The 12227-nt window shown below is 30.0% G+C and overlaps 4 protein-coding genes across 4 annotated transcripts; all 4 read left to right on the forward strand.

Annotated features, from left to right (window-relative positions):
• Nucleotides 1–911: 911 nt before the first annotated feature.
• Nucleotides 912–2057, forward strand: TPHA0A03210 (uncharacterized protein; the record flags this gene model as incomplete). Its single annotated transcript, XM_003683784.1, has 1 exon — nt 912–2057. One exon carries the CDS (start codon nt 912–914, stop codon nt 2055–2057), a length of 1146 nt encoding a protein of 381 aa, XP_003683832.1.
• Nucleotides 2058–2950: 893 nt separating this feature from the next.
• On the forward strand, nt 2951–3214 carry INH1 (ATPase inhibitor; the record flags this gene model as incomplete). The annotated part of the gene is made up of 1 exon (XM_003683785.1): nt 2951–3214. The coding sequence occupies one exon, from the start codon at nt 2951–2953 to the stop codon at nt 3212–3214; it is 264 nt and encodes an 87-aa protein (XP_003683833.1).
• A 3991-nt stretch (nt 3215–7205) lies between these two features.
• On the forward strand, nt 7206–8321 carry TPHA0A03230 (uncharacterized protein; the record flags this gene model as incomplete). Its single annotated transcript, XM_003683786.1, has 1 exon — nt 7206–8321. One exon carries the CDS (start codon nt 7206–7208, stop codon nt 8319–8321), a length of 1116 nt encoding a protein of 371 aa, XP_003683834.1.
• A 687-nt stretch (nt 8322–9008) lies between these two features.
• Nucleotides 9009–10772, forward strand: AIT1 (Ait1p; the record flags this gene model as incomplete). The annotated part of the gene is made up of 1 exon (XM_003683787.1): nt 9009–10772. One exon carries the CDS (start codon nt 9009–9011, stop codon nt 10770–10772), a length of 1764 nt encoding a protein of 587 aa, XP_003683835.1.
• Nucleotides 10773–12227: the final 1455 nt, after the last annotated feature.

The following is a 12227-nucleotide window of genomic DNA, read 5'->3' on the forward strand; positions in this document are numbered from 1 at the left end:
AAGTGTAAACAATCGACAATTAAAATAATAGAAATTATAGAATAAGATTTTTTATATAAGAGACATACACATACATATATATATAAATATGTAATAGTTGTTAGTTGATGAAATTTGAATAATCTAAAATTAATTTGAAACCTCGAGTCGACGAAGAAAAAGAATGAAAAAAAAAATGAAATAAAATGAAAAATTATGTTTTTAGGTTTCAGAACATAAAAAAAGGGCCATCAACCGTTAAGAAAAACCTGAAGAAGAACCGCATGCACAAATAATAATAAAGGAAATTTAAACAGTTTAGAAAAATAAATAGGGTATAATAATAATCAGATTAAAATTGTTGTGAAATCATTTTGTACTACATAATAAAATGAGGTTTACCATATAATTATTAGTATTTGAATTTAATATTTTATTCTCAATACTATGGCTAATTGTGGTTTGTGTCAGGGTAACTATCAGTTTCAAGTTAAAATGCCAACAGTTTTTTGGGGTGGGAGACTCAACTGGCAGAAACTCATTTTTTTTGAAGAGATGAAAGCGGGGAGGAGGAAAAGTTGGAATAGCAATTCCAAAAAAAATTAAGAAATGAAAACTACAGCATACTATTTCCTGTTTAATGGTACTGATGTATGGGTGTATGCAGTCCCAGATTATGTTGTGGTGTTTTTGTATGAAATTGGGGGAAGCGTCTGGGATGTGAGGAAAAAGTATTATTATGTCGATAAAATAACATTTGTGTCACTAACAAATGTGCGACACATTATGTATTGATAAAGAATATAAAGTAAACTTCATTTTGTTATTATTTAATAGTATGTTAATGTTTTAGGGTTTGTCTCATCATATATAGTTATATATATATTAGTTGGTTTATTTCATGGCTCGTTTTGAATCCAAACGTTCCTCTAATGGCAATAAAAAAGAAAGCAGAGAATGATTTTAAATTTTTGAATTATTATTCTCATAATCCTACTTCAATTCCACCATTTGCATTAGAATCCAATTTTTTAAGAGGAAATGAGTTAGAATCCGGTTATGTGAAGATAATTAGTTCTCGCTGCAAAGACAATGTTAATGCGTCAAACCCGCAATATTATGAAGATCCAGAGATTGCAAATAAATTTTCAACTTTAGATTCAGAATGGGGAGGTGAAGAACGATTAAAAAATATATTCAATATACCAGATATTGAGAAGATGAGTTTTGAAAATTTTGAAGATAAGAAAAAATGGCGTCAATATATTTCGGAAATTAAAGAACTTTATCATATAAAACCGAAGAAAGCATATACAAGCACATTCACTTGCCAGAACTATTCTAATAGTAGTATAATATGTAAAGAGTGGATAAGAGATGAAATTAATAAAGAAAAAGAACATTGGATCGGATTCAAAAATCAACAATTAAAACAATATAAACCAATCATCAAAAACTTTATTCTGAATAACATTTTTTTCAGATTATTTTTAAGATTAATAATTATTGGATTATGTGTTGCAGTGGTTACAGTTTCTTCTAATATAATTGCAAATTCAAGAGCAGAACGGGTATTCTTAGAAGATAAACCATTTTTCAATAATTATACAATCGATTTGATGATAAATTTCTCGGATTTGATTTTTAATGTATTTTCCAATTCATTAGCCATAATTTACAATCTATATATTGGATACGACGAATTTGCAGGCAAACCCATCGGATTAAACAATCCAACAAGTCATGCAGTATTTCTTATGTTAGATCTGTTTTTTATAATAGTGGAAAACGTTAATTTATCGTTATCAATGAATTATATAATAAACACAAGACACTCATTTAATAAAAAAGATAACCAGTTAAATGAAAATTTCAAATCAATTGATATTACAATCCAGTTGTTAATTAAAACATTTTGTCAACAAGAACAATTATTAATATTATTAACTTTTTTGTTAGAGTTAATATGGACATTTACCTTTTGTATTGGTATAATAAAGATATTAGATAAAACCAATTCGAATACAAGTTATAATAGAAATAGACCAAATTCAAAACAATTCCGAATACGTCACTGAAACGTCACTGAAAACATATCATAGTGTACATATTCATATATAATAAAAAATATTAGAGATATATATCACTGTAAGGTCTTACTTAAGAAAGTAGAATCCAAATTTTACATTACATAATCGTTAGCAGATCGACAACCTAGATCTCCAGTTATTCATTCTTATTCTTATAGTTGCTTTGAGCTAACGGACGAGTAAATGAATGGGAGGTTCCATTGGTGTATATTAAAATATCTGGATCTAATCTAACCTAACAAGGTTTCCCACTATACCGGAGATCACTTACTCTCCTAATCAAACCACCCACCCTCTAGTTCACTGTCTAAATCTCCTTATTTTCCGTACTTTACTTATTTTCTTTTCGCCCGTGAAAGGAACTTTCTGAGGAAGTTAAGAGTAACCGGGGACAGCCAGACCCCTCACGTCTTTCACAATATCTGGGGCGCGAAGGGGACAGAGCAGTTGAGGAGATTGAAAGGAAATGAGAGGGGGATGGTGGGATGAGAAGAATTAGTGGCAAAACAACAGATAGAAATAGGTCACTAGCAACTGAAGAACAAACGCATACAAAGTGTTATCATTAACGAATTACAGTTTTAGTTCATTATGTATTAAGCATTTGCTTGCTGCCTTTTTCTTAATTTTGTAATTTTATATATTCTATACATTTTAATTGGAGCAATTTATAAAAGAGAGATAATATAACCTTAAATACTATTATAAATTTTAAGCAACTATATATACATACGTATATAACTTATATTTCCTTTTCATTGTTTCTAATGATTACGATTTTTTTGTATTATTATGAGCAACTGTTAATATACATATATAATTGAACACATATATACACATACATACAAACAACACAACTATATCAAATCAAGAAACAAAAAATGTTATCGCGCTCGTCTGCTTTAAAGAATTCTGTTAAAAATATACATCCTCTTGCATACATTAGACTTTATACCGAAGGTGCCACTGGTGCTCCAAGGTCGGAAGGTGGAGGTGATTCTTTCACAAAAAGAGAGAAGGCTAATGAAGATTATTTCATAAGACAACATGAGAAAGAACAGCTGGCTGAATTAAGAAACCAATTACAAAAACAACAAAAAAAGTTGGATCAAATAGAAAGCAAGATTGAGCAACTATCAAAGTAAGGGTCCACCAATCCTTGTTTTTTAATATATTCATTCACAATTAATCAGAAGATACTACATTGGGTTTGATTTTTTTTTCTTCCTTCAGTAAGATTTAAAGTCTGAGAAAAGTTATTGTTTTAATTCATTGCTCTTTTATTAAAATGTATGAGATATCTATTCTTAATTCAATGCTTAATTGAAGAATAACATGCATATAACTCGATGGAAAAAATACTAAAATTAAACATCTAAATATTTTATATATACACGTATACTTTTGACAATAAAATATTCTTATTATCACTCTCGATAATACTGCGAAAAGGCTATTCCCTAGTTAGATTAAATTTGATAAATATCTGGTAATTGTTGGAATCTGTGTAACTCCAACATCGATCTCAATACTTATATTTTATTCTATAACATTTTATTCAAAGGAGTTTAACTGGGAATCCGTTATACTATTATCCTAAAAATAAAAAACGCCAAAAATGTTTTCACAAAAAGCAAAACCTTGTTGGTATACTATACAAACTCTGTTACCTGGGATGCCGTTACTATGGCATTAATGTTAACTAAAACGAAAATAAGCTTTAAATATGGTACTTCGTTTACCTTATAAATTGATTTTGTTGCAACATTTACAATTTAATTAGTGTCTACCTCCAATTAATGCTTTTCATCGTGGTAAAACACTTACTCGTTTTTACGCTTTTTTATTAATTTAATTTTTATTCAACATGAGATGATGGAAACCCTAACTAAAGAGAAGATTATTATTAATCCTTGATCTATATCATTCAACAAGCAATGGCCACGGATTTATTTTCCCCTTTCATAATTTTTTTTTGATTTGAAACAAGAACGATTCGATGTTTAAGATATTATATATGAAAATAATATCATTGTATATAAAGGACATAATATATCCAATGGTTTTTAAAATTTAACAAGTGTAAAAATATCATTCGCTTTTCAAGTAGTTTTTTTTCTTCACAATCAACTCCAGATATCCTAACAGTGTTGGTCAAGAATATAGAATTGTGATATACTCTTCAAATGATAGGAATTCATGTTTATATAAGCATATATATGTGTGAACAGAGTTGATTTCAATAAGTTGAATGTGACATTAATTCAAAACCAATGCATACACTCACTTATATTTGATGATTTTTTGAGGCAACAGGAATGTTCACCTTTCTATTCTGAAAAAAGTGGGCATTCGAGCATTTTAAATAGTGAGGCCATATACAAAGAGAGCAATTATAATTAGTATACTATTGATTGAAATTTTTAATTCGATTTCCCATATAATAAACTGTTATTAAGAGGTATACAGCCGTTGATTCCAATATTTTTGACTTTATCACATAAATGGAATTAAACATTTAACAATGGGCATCTAACTGAGTTTATCAAGGTGTCGGTAATTTTTTATTTGTTGACTATATTATTAAAGGAGTGAAAAAAAACAAAATTCAAAAACCAAAACCCGAATATCAATTTGTCGAAATAAACAAAATCCATCGGTTTTATTGTCAAAAGAGCGTCAGATTTTAGTGTTAAACTGATCAACCAATGATTTTCTAAAAAGATATGAATATTTTTGTTGTACAGATCTATTTTCATCCAGCAGCCAACACTCAAAAAATGAGAAACTTCGTTGCGACCATATTAGTACATAAACACGAGTTGTTAAAATAGTACTACAAGAAATGCCTATTGTTCCTCGGCTTTAACCAGATGATAATTCTTAGCAAAAGAAAAATGATTTGTTATGTGTCCAAATTCGGTAATTGTGAAGCCTCTATACATTCAGCAAGGAACATTATTTTTTTTTTTCGTTTCTATCAACGAAATAAATAACGATTCAGCTTTAAAATCTGAATTTGTTTAAATTTATATGGTCTTATATCTATCTTCCTTTTCCCAGTCAATACAAAGGAGAGACAAGACAGCTAAAGAAACAATTTTCACATCCAGTATGACAAGAAGGAGGAGAGACAGAAAGAGAGAAAGAACTGTTTTTATACTCGCAATTTCAATAAGGTTGACATAATTGGCTGAAGTACACTTGTATCTAAAAAAGTTCTGCTTCATAACAATGAAGTTGAATATCTGTAAATTTGTTGCAAGAGTTAAGAGCATCACGTAGTTTTTTACTAACAGAAGCCATCCATCCATCGATTTAACCAGAGACACATCGGGCGCTACTTATTATTATCACTAAATAAGGACAAAAATCATTTTTCAAGATTGTTAAATTCAAGAGAGAATAATGAGGTATATTTCCCATAACTTTGGTTACTGAAAATTACCGTCTCAGGCAAAAGAGTTAAATATATGAAAACAAAGAAACCGGTTTCTTAGTTTTCATAGAAGGCTTCAGTGTTAGGGGGGAGCTGAACATCCATTAACCACCATATCATCATTATATGATATTATGTTCATCTACTACTAACTCTTCTTCTCTTAATGGGCCACTCGATGTATGTAATTAAAGCCATCAAAAATTCAAAGAGTTAAAGCACTCAACCTAATCCGGTTCATTTCGTTAAAATTCCTTGCATTCTATTACAGCATACGTTGTTTTCTTGCAGACCGTTAACGAATGAGCAAATCAATTCATTGGTTTATAACCCAAAATAGACAAAATGGGACTATTACCATATCAAGTGTGCTGCACGAAGTCATCTTACTCTATGACACGATGATTAAGAAACTTCCGTGGGAATGGCTGTCCATCTTCTGCTGAAGAAGAAAGAAGAAGAAGAAAATGTTTGAACGGCATTGTTTGTAACTATGTCTCTTCTTACATCGCAATGTATTGCAATTACCAAAAAAAAAAAAAGATTTGGTAATTTTCCAAAACATAAAGAAAAAAGAAAGAAAAAAAATCAATACCAGGGTGTTTCCACGGAATGATCTAACTCAGGATAGCAGTTCTCTTTTCTTTTTTGCTGTTTCAGGAATTAGAATTGTTAATTTAATTTTCAAATAAAAACTCAAGCATCTGCATCACTTTGCACTAGCTACGAAGTTCTCTAGTTGGTTTCCGCAGCAATCTACTTCTAAACCCAGACAACAGTCGGTTCTAATCATTTTCTGCATCTTATGCTTTTTTTTACCTCTATTTCTTACTTATGTATGGACTTCCCTTAAGCTTTCGAGATCATTCACAAAAATGAAACACACGCGCGCGCACAAAGTTCAAGAAAGTAATAACAAACAGTGTTTATGGCCGCTTTCGTCTTTTGTTTAAAAATTTTGTCCAATCCTTTTTTGTTGTCTGCTTGTTTGCTTGTTATTATTACGTCTTGCTTGTTTTTTTGCTTTGTCTCGCTCGGTCTCTGTGTGTGTTTTTGAGGATGCATATCATTGGTAAGGAGGCAAGGTAGACAATTATTTTCTGAAAATAGAAACGTACAGTACAAACAAGGCAATTCCTGATATCTCATACATGTTGAAAATATCTAGAAACTTACAAGTTGAAATATATACCGTAGAGACAGAGACAAGGACAGAGTGATTGAAAAATATAAAATATTGAAAAACAACGAAAACTAAAAAGTATTGATCTTTACAGTTCAGAAATTAAAAACGAAATAGTAGTAACAGTTCACAATTGAATTGAAAAGAAAAATTATATTTATTTTAAATTTTTAAAGGTCAACTCAAACAACTTTCATATATATATGTATTGTCTTTACGGACATTTTTAAAAGAAAGTGGAAATGATATATATGTCTGCATATTGTTTATTATTTGTTATCTGATGTTACTCTATTTCATTTAACCTGACTATAATTGAAATAAGGAGAAAGAATCTTTTGCATTTAAGTCTTTATTTGTATCTTAATTATTATTAATATATATATATATATAATTTTATTTTATTTACTATTAAAAAATAATTATAGAATAGGCAAATAAAAACTTCATTCGGCATATTGTTTTGTAAATGTGTATTGATACACACAAATTTTGCAGTAGTTGCCAAATATAAATGTACAATAAAAATTCAAGCACAAGCACAATAGCTTATAAAAACATGATTAATCTAAATAATAGTAACAATAATAGGAATACAAGGGAGGGTGACGGTGATAATAAAAAAATTCTGGATTTAAGGGCAGGTAATGATGGTGGAAATAGTATAGCTAATAGGAATAAGCGCAGGAGATTGTTAACTTATCATTTAGCTACTCCAGAAGAACCAGAAAGAAACATGATTAATACAAATAGTGTCACCGCACAGAGTAAGAATAATGTACTTAATGATTTTCAATCGGATAATGCTTTCTTACATAATATAATGGATGATAAAACAACAACACTTCATGCACCATCATTAAAGGAAACTAGAGAATTGGAGGTAAATATTTTGAAGACAGTTAGAGATTTGAAACGTTATAAAGAACTTAATAGTGATGGTGATGATACTGATCAAAAGGAACCTTTAGATGTTGATAATATTATTAGTTTGTTGAGTAGATCGTTAACTGCAGTTTCCCACTGGACTTTACAATCTCAATTATCTTTGCTTTCAAAAGGATCTGAATTCAAAAATACAGTAGCGACAACAAATAATTTCGATAACTGTTTAAGAAGCCCTCCTATAATATCTTCAAAACAATCTCCAAAGCTAATGGAACCTTTCAATAGTAAAAATGTAGAGATACAAGGATCAATAATATTAAATGACTCTCCAATAAATGAAGCCGATACAAAAATACAAAAATCAAGTAAACCCATAAAGAAAAGACCGTCACTTTCAGCAAATGATAATCTGCTTACAAATAAATCTCCAAAGACAATAAAATTTAATTATAACAACTACTACAATCTAAAAACAGTAAATCAAAAAATAGAAAATAAAATAAAGGTCAAGAAAAATATCAGTCCTTTCCAGACTCCATGCAATATAATTTTAATGAATTCACCACCAGGTGAATTAGAAGATAGTGACAAGGTTAGTAAGAATACACACAATAATGGACAATCCGAATATTTGCATTTAATAGAATCAAACAAACCACATCCAAGAATGAGACGCACTAGTGACAATCCAGCAAAAAATGAGTACATAAGGGTTTTTCATTTAAAAAAAGTGAAATCATAATTTTGTCTGATTGCACTCTTTCTTCTTCTTTTTCTTTTTTTTCATAGCATTGACAAGATCCATTTTATCACAATAAAAAGGGATTTAAAGAACATTTTACAACAATAACTAAAATAACTGGATATCCGAAACAAGCATAATAACTAATAAAATTTCAATGGGAAATAATTAACAATATCCTAATTGTAGACATTCACTTTCATTTCTAAAGATATTTATGTCATATTAATTCCCGATATGTAACTATACTTTTAGACACTTAGAATATATACATTCATTTAAAATAATAATAACTATTTATTACTTTTATTATAACCATCTGATATTAAATATGATTTTTGAAAAATCTAATAGTTGTCACGTGATTTTTTGCAAGGAGTCCTGACATGTGAAAATTCAGGTTCCCCAAATATATTATATTTAAAAAGCAGCTGAGTTATACGTCGATTAGATTCAAATTTAAGAGAACAGTCATACTACAACTTAAATTCAATAGTTATCATTTGAAAACTGAATACAAAAAAATAACAATTCTATGCTGTATAAATAAATGAATTGGTAGAAAAAAAGATTAACAGAATAAAAAAATTAGTAATCCATTGACCGGTTCAATATAATAATTTTGTAAATATTATTCACAGTTTATTAAAGGCACTCACAACTACACAAAAAACTCAATAAGTAATAATGGTTCGAATATGGCATTTGGCACAATACTATATGCCTTTGTTTAGCTCCAATAAACCTATTATTACAATTACATCGATTATTGTAGCAGGGTCGATATATTTATTAGTATATTTGACATCTTCCTTTTTAATAACGCATTACTATAATGATCCAAATATGTTTATACCCAATTCACAAGATTACTTTAGGACATTATTATTAGGTTTATTTTCACCATTTTTATATTACTTCATAAAGAAGATTTTGCTTAATATTAAAAATAAACAAATTATAACAAACATTGTTTTTGATTTCCCTTTAAATGATCTTTATATGTTTTTACTAATAATATGTTTAGCATATCCACAAACGCAAGATCTTTCAATAACAATAGATGATAGTGGTCCTGACTATGCATCCTTGGAATGGCATATAATCCCAAGGCAATCTTATCTATTTGGAATCTCATGGAGTTTGGGTGAGTTTTTGATTTCAATTTGTTCAAATATTTCCTTATTTGTAGAAGTTTTTGAAGAAACGGGAGAGGATGAATATGGAAATATATTGGATAACGCAAATGAAGACGATAACTATGCTGGCATTAAAAATACTAGGTTGCCATCAAAAAGTAGAGATGAAATCAGTCTTTCTCAATGTTTAAAAGTTAGATACAGTTCATCAACGTTATCAAATAATGTTTATTCATCCCTAAGTAAAACTGTTAACCCATCTTACGGAAGTACCAATAATAATGTCAAGAATCATGATGACCCTACTAAAAATAAGGGAAAAGTGACATCCGCTGATGATGATTTCGAGAATAAAATGATTTTAGTAAACCCTTATGATAACTCACTAATAATTACAACAAAAAGCGGTACAAAAAAATTAAATGAACAAAGAAAGAATAAGCTAAATGAGAGAAATTTGAACAATAGTGATTCTCTTTATTTGAATGACATAGACGAAGTTGGAAGAATTCATTACTTTTATAGCATATCATCGACTGAACAATTCTTGAAACAGCTAGGAGCGATGAGTTTGATTATACTGAACAATATTCTGTTGCTAGTCGGTCAAAGTTTAATGTTGTCAATATACTTTATTTATGTCAGAGGCCATGAGCACTTATTCACAAAAGCAGTTAATTATTTCGGACAGAGATGGATTGGAGTTTTTTTATCGTTTGTCGTTCTCCCATTAATTTTAATTGACTTGTTATTCAGTATTATTCTATACTTTTGGAAGGATGTTGAATTTTTCCTAGAAGGAGAGGATAGTTACTCTGATTACGAAGATAATGGTATCTATGATGGTAATGGAAATATATTGATTAACCATAATTCAATCCAGGATTATACTTCTTTTGGAAATAGCAAGCAACGTCCACATTCTAACCCAATACTTGATATATATAGATATAAAAATACCGATAACAAACAGCATCAAGATCTGGACATGAACATTAAAAATAGAGACAATAATGGTAGTGACGGAGATAAAAATTATGGCATTAACCAAGACAATAGTAGTAATCCGAATAATAATTTTCTATTAGCAGGTGCAGAAGGTACTTCCATTGATAATATGATGTATTCGGATTCGACGTTTTATATCCATGAAGAGTATGGTTCAGGTGAACCAAGATTATTAAGAATCATTAAAAAAGGTATCGAAATTTGGAGAAACGGAGATAGAAACGATATTTTCTTATTTGTATTCTTGACCATCTACAGTATTTCCAACTTCATTGGAGGTCTAATATGTACAGTTTACCAGTAGAGTCTATGCAGCTATATACCAATGTCTACTAGAAGCTCTATAAATTTCAGTTTAGTTAGGTATCATTTACATTTTTCTTATGTAGTGAGTTCAATTGAGCAATTGGCCCTGTAACTATTATATGCAGAGATAAAAAAAACACAGCAGAGCATGCCGATTAGTTACCCTCAAAGATATCATCCTTATTGTAAGCATCCATATTTGAGTCTAGCCATTTTTTTTCAACGAAATATCACAAAAGGTCTTTTGCAAGAGGCTAGAATAGTTGTCAAATCACACTACACCATCAATCGGGCGTAAAGAAGTAGATAATGTTAGGGTAATGAGTGATCAGCAGCCTCACATTTAGTCACGAAATCGCTTGAGTGCCCTTTTTTTTGTTAAATCCAATAAAATAAATTACCTGTTAGCTGGTCTCGAAATTTGCACTAAGCAGTGAGTACCGAGAGGCAAAAAAGAAAAGACCAAAAACAAAAGTTACTAGATACCCGTAGCAAAGAACAAAAGAAGGCTGGATCGAAATTATAGAATGAACACCCGCACAGGTAGACGCGCTCTCACACACGCTCTCCACGTCACCCAATGTTGGAAACAAAAAAAGAAGTGTTACGAAAATGTTCTTAGAAATCTCCAGAGACCAAATCGCAAATATAACATTAACGTGCAAAAACGGTATGTGAATACGAAAAAGTGTAATTGGTTATACCCGATTAGGATGTTATAGATGTCCTAAAATGGAAATATGTTGTTTTGGCTAGCTCAGCTTTCTAAACACCAAAGAAAATTCAAGATAATTTCGCGTAGGACCTAAAACGGAAAGTGACATACCATGCTGTTTATTTTAATAAATTTAGTTGGTTTCAAGATCGCCAACAAAACGCGCACGTGCAAATAATATATTCACCTGTATCCAAGCTCGCGAGCTCGGTTTGAAATTATGTTGCACCACCGGCAGTATGTGAAAAAGGCAACTTTGTTATTGTTCCGAAATTTTTTATTAGCTATTATAGGTGATGATGAATCTAAAAATAGTATGGCAGGGTTCTTAATTCATGCGCTCAGCATTGAGAATCTTTCTTTAATTAGTGCTAAGCTATCCACCACCTCCACTACCACTGTAATGCAATCGCCGTCCATGGCTGTGATTAAATTATAGTACCTAAGAATTTAATTAAGGATATTAATTACGCTGGTTGATCTTCTTTTTTTCATTTCTGGCAAAGAGTTGTTTCGTGGATGTTTGAACAAGTACAACAGATTAGTTAATCTAATATCATTAAGTGTATATACATGAAAAAATAGCACTGCATGAGCTAATCAGCTCCAATAGAATATGCCTTTGATAGGTACTTTTCTAAAGTATTGCCATTTGATTTTCTTTTTTTTGTTGTTTCAATACATTATACTATCTGTCAAAAGATATTCCATCCTCTTCTTAAGGATTTAGTTTATATA

Source organism: Tetrapisispora phaffii, chromosome 1, assembly GCF_000236905.1.
Source record: "Tetrapisispora phaffii CBS 4417 chromosome 1, complete genome".
In the NCBI taxonomy this organism is placed as follows: Eukaryota; Fungi; Ascomycota; class Saccharomycetes; order Saccharomycetales; family Saccharomycetaceae; genus Tetrapisispora; species Tetrapisispora phaffii.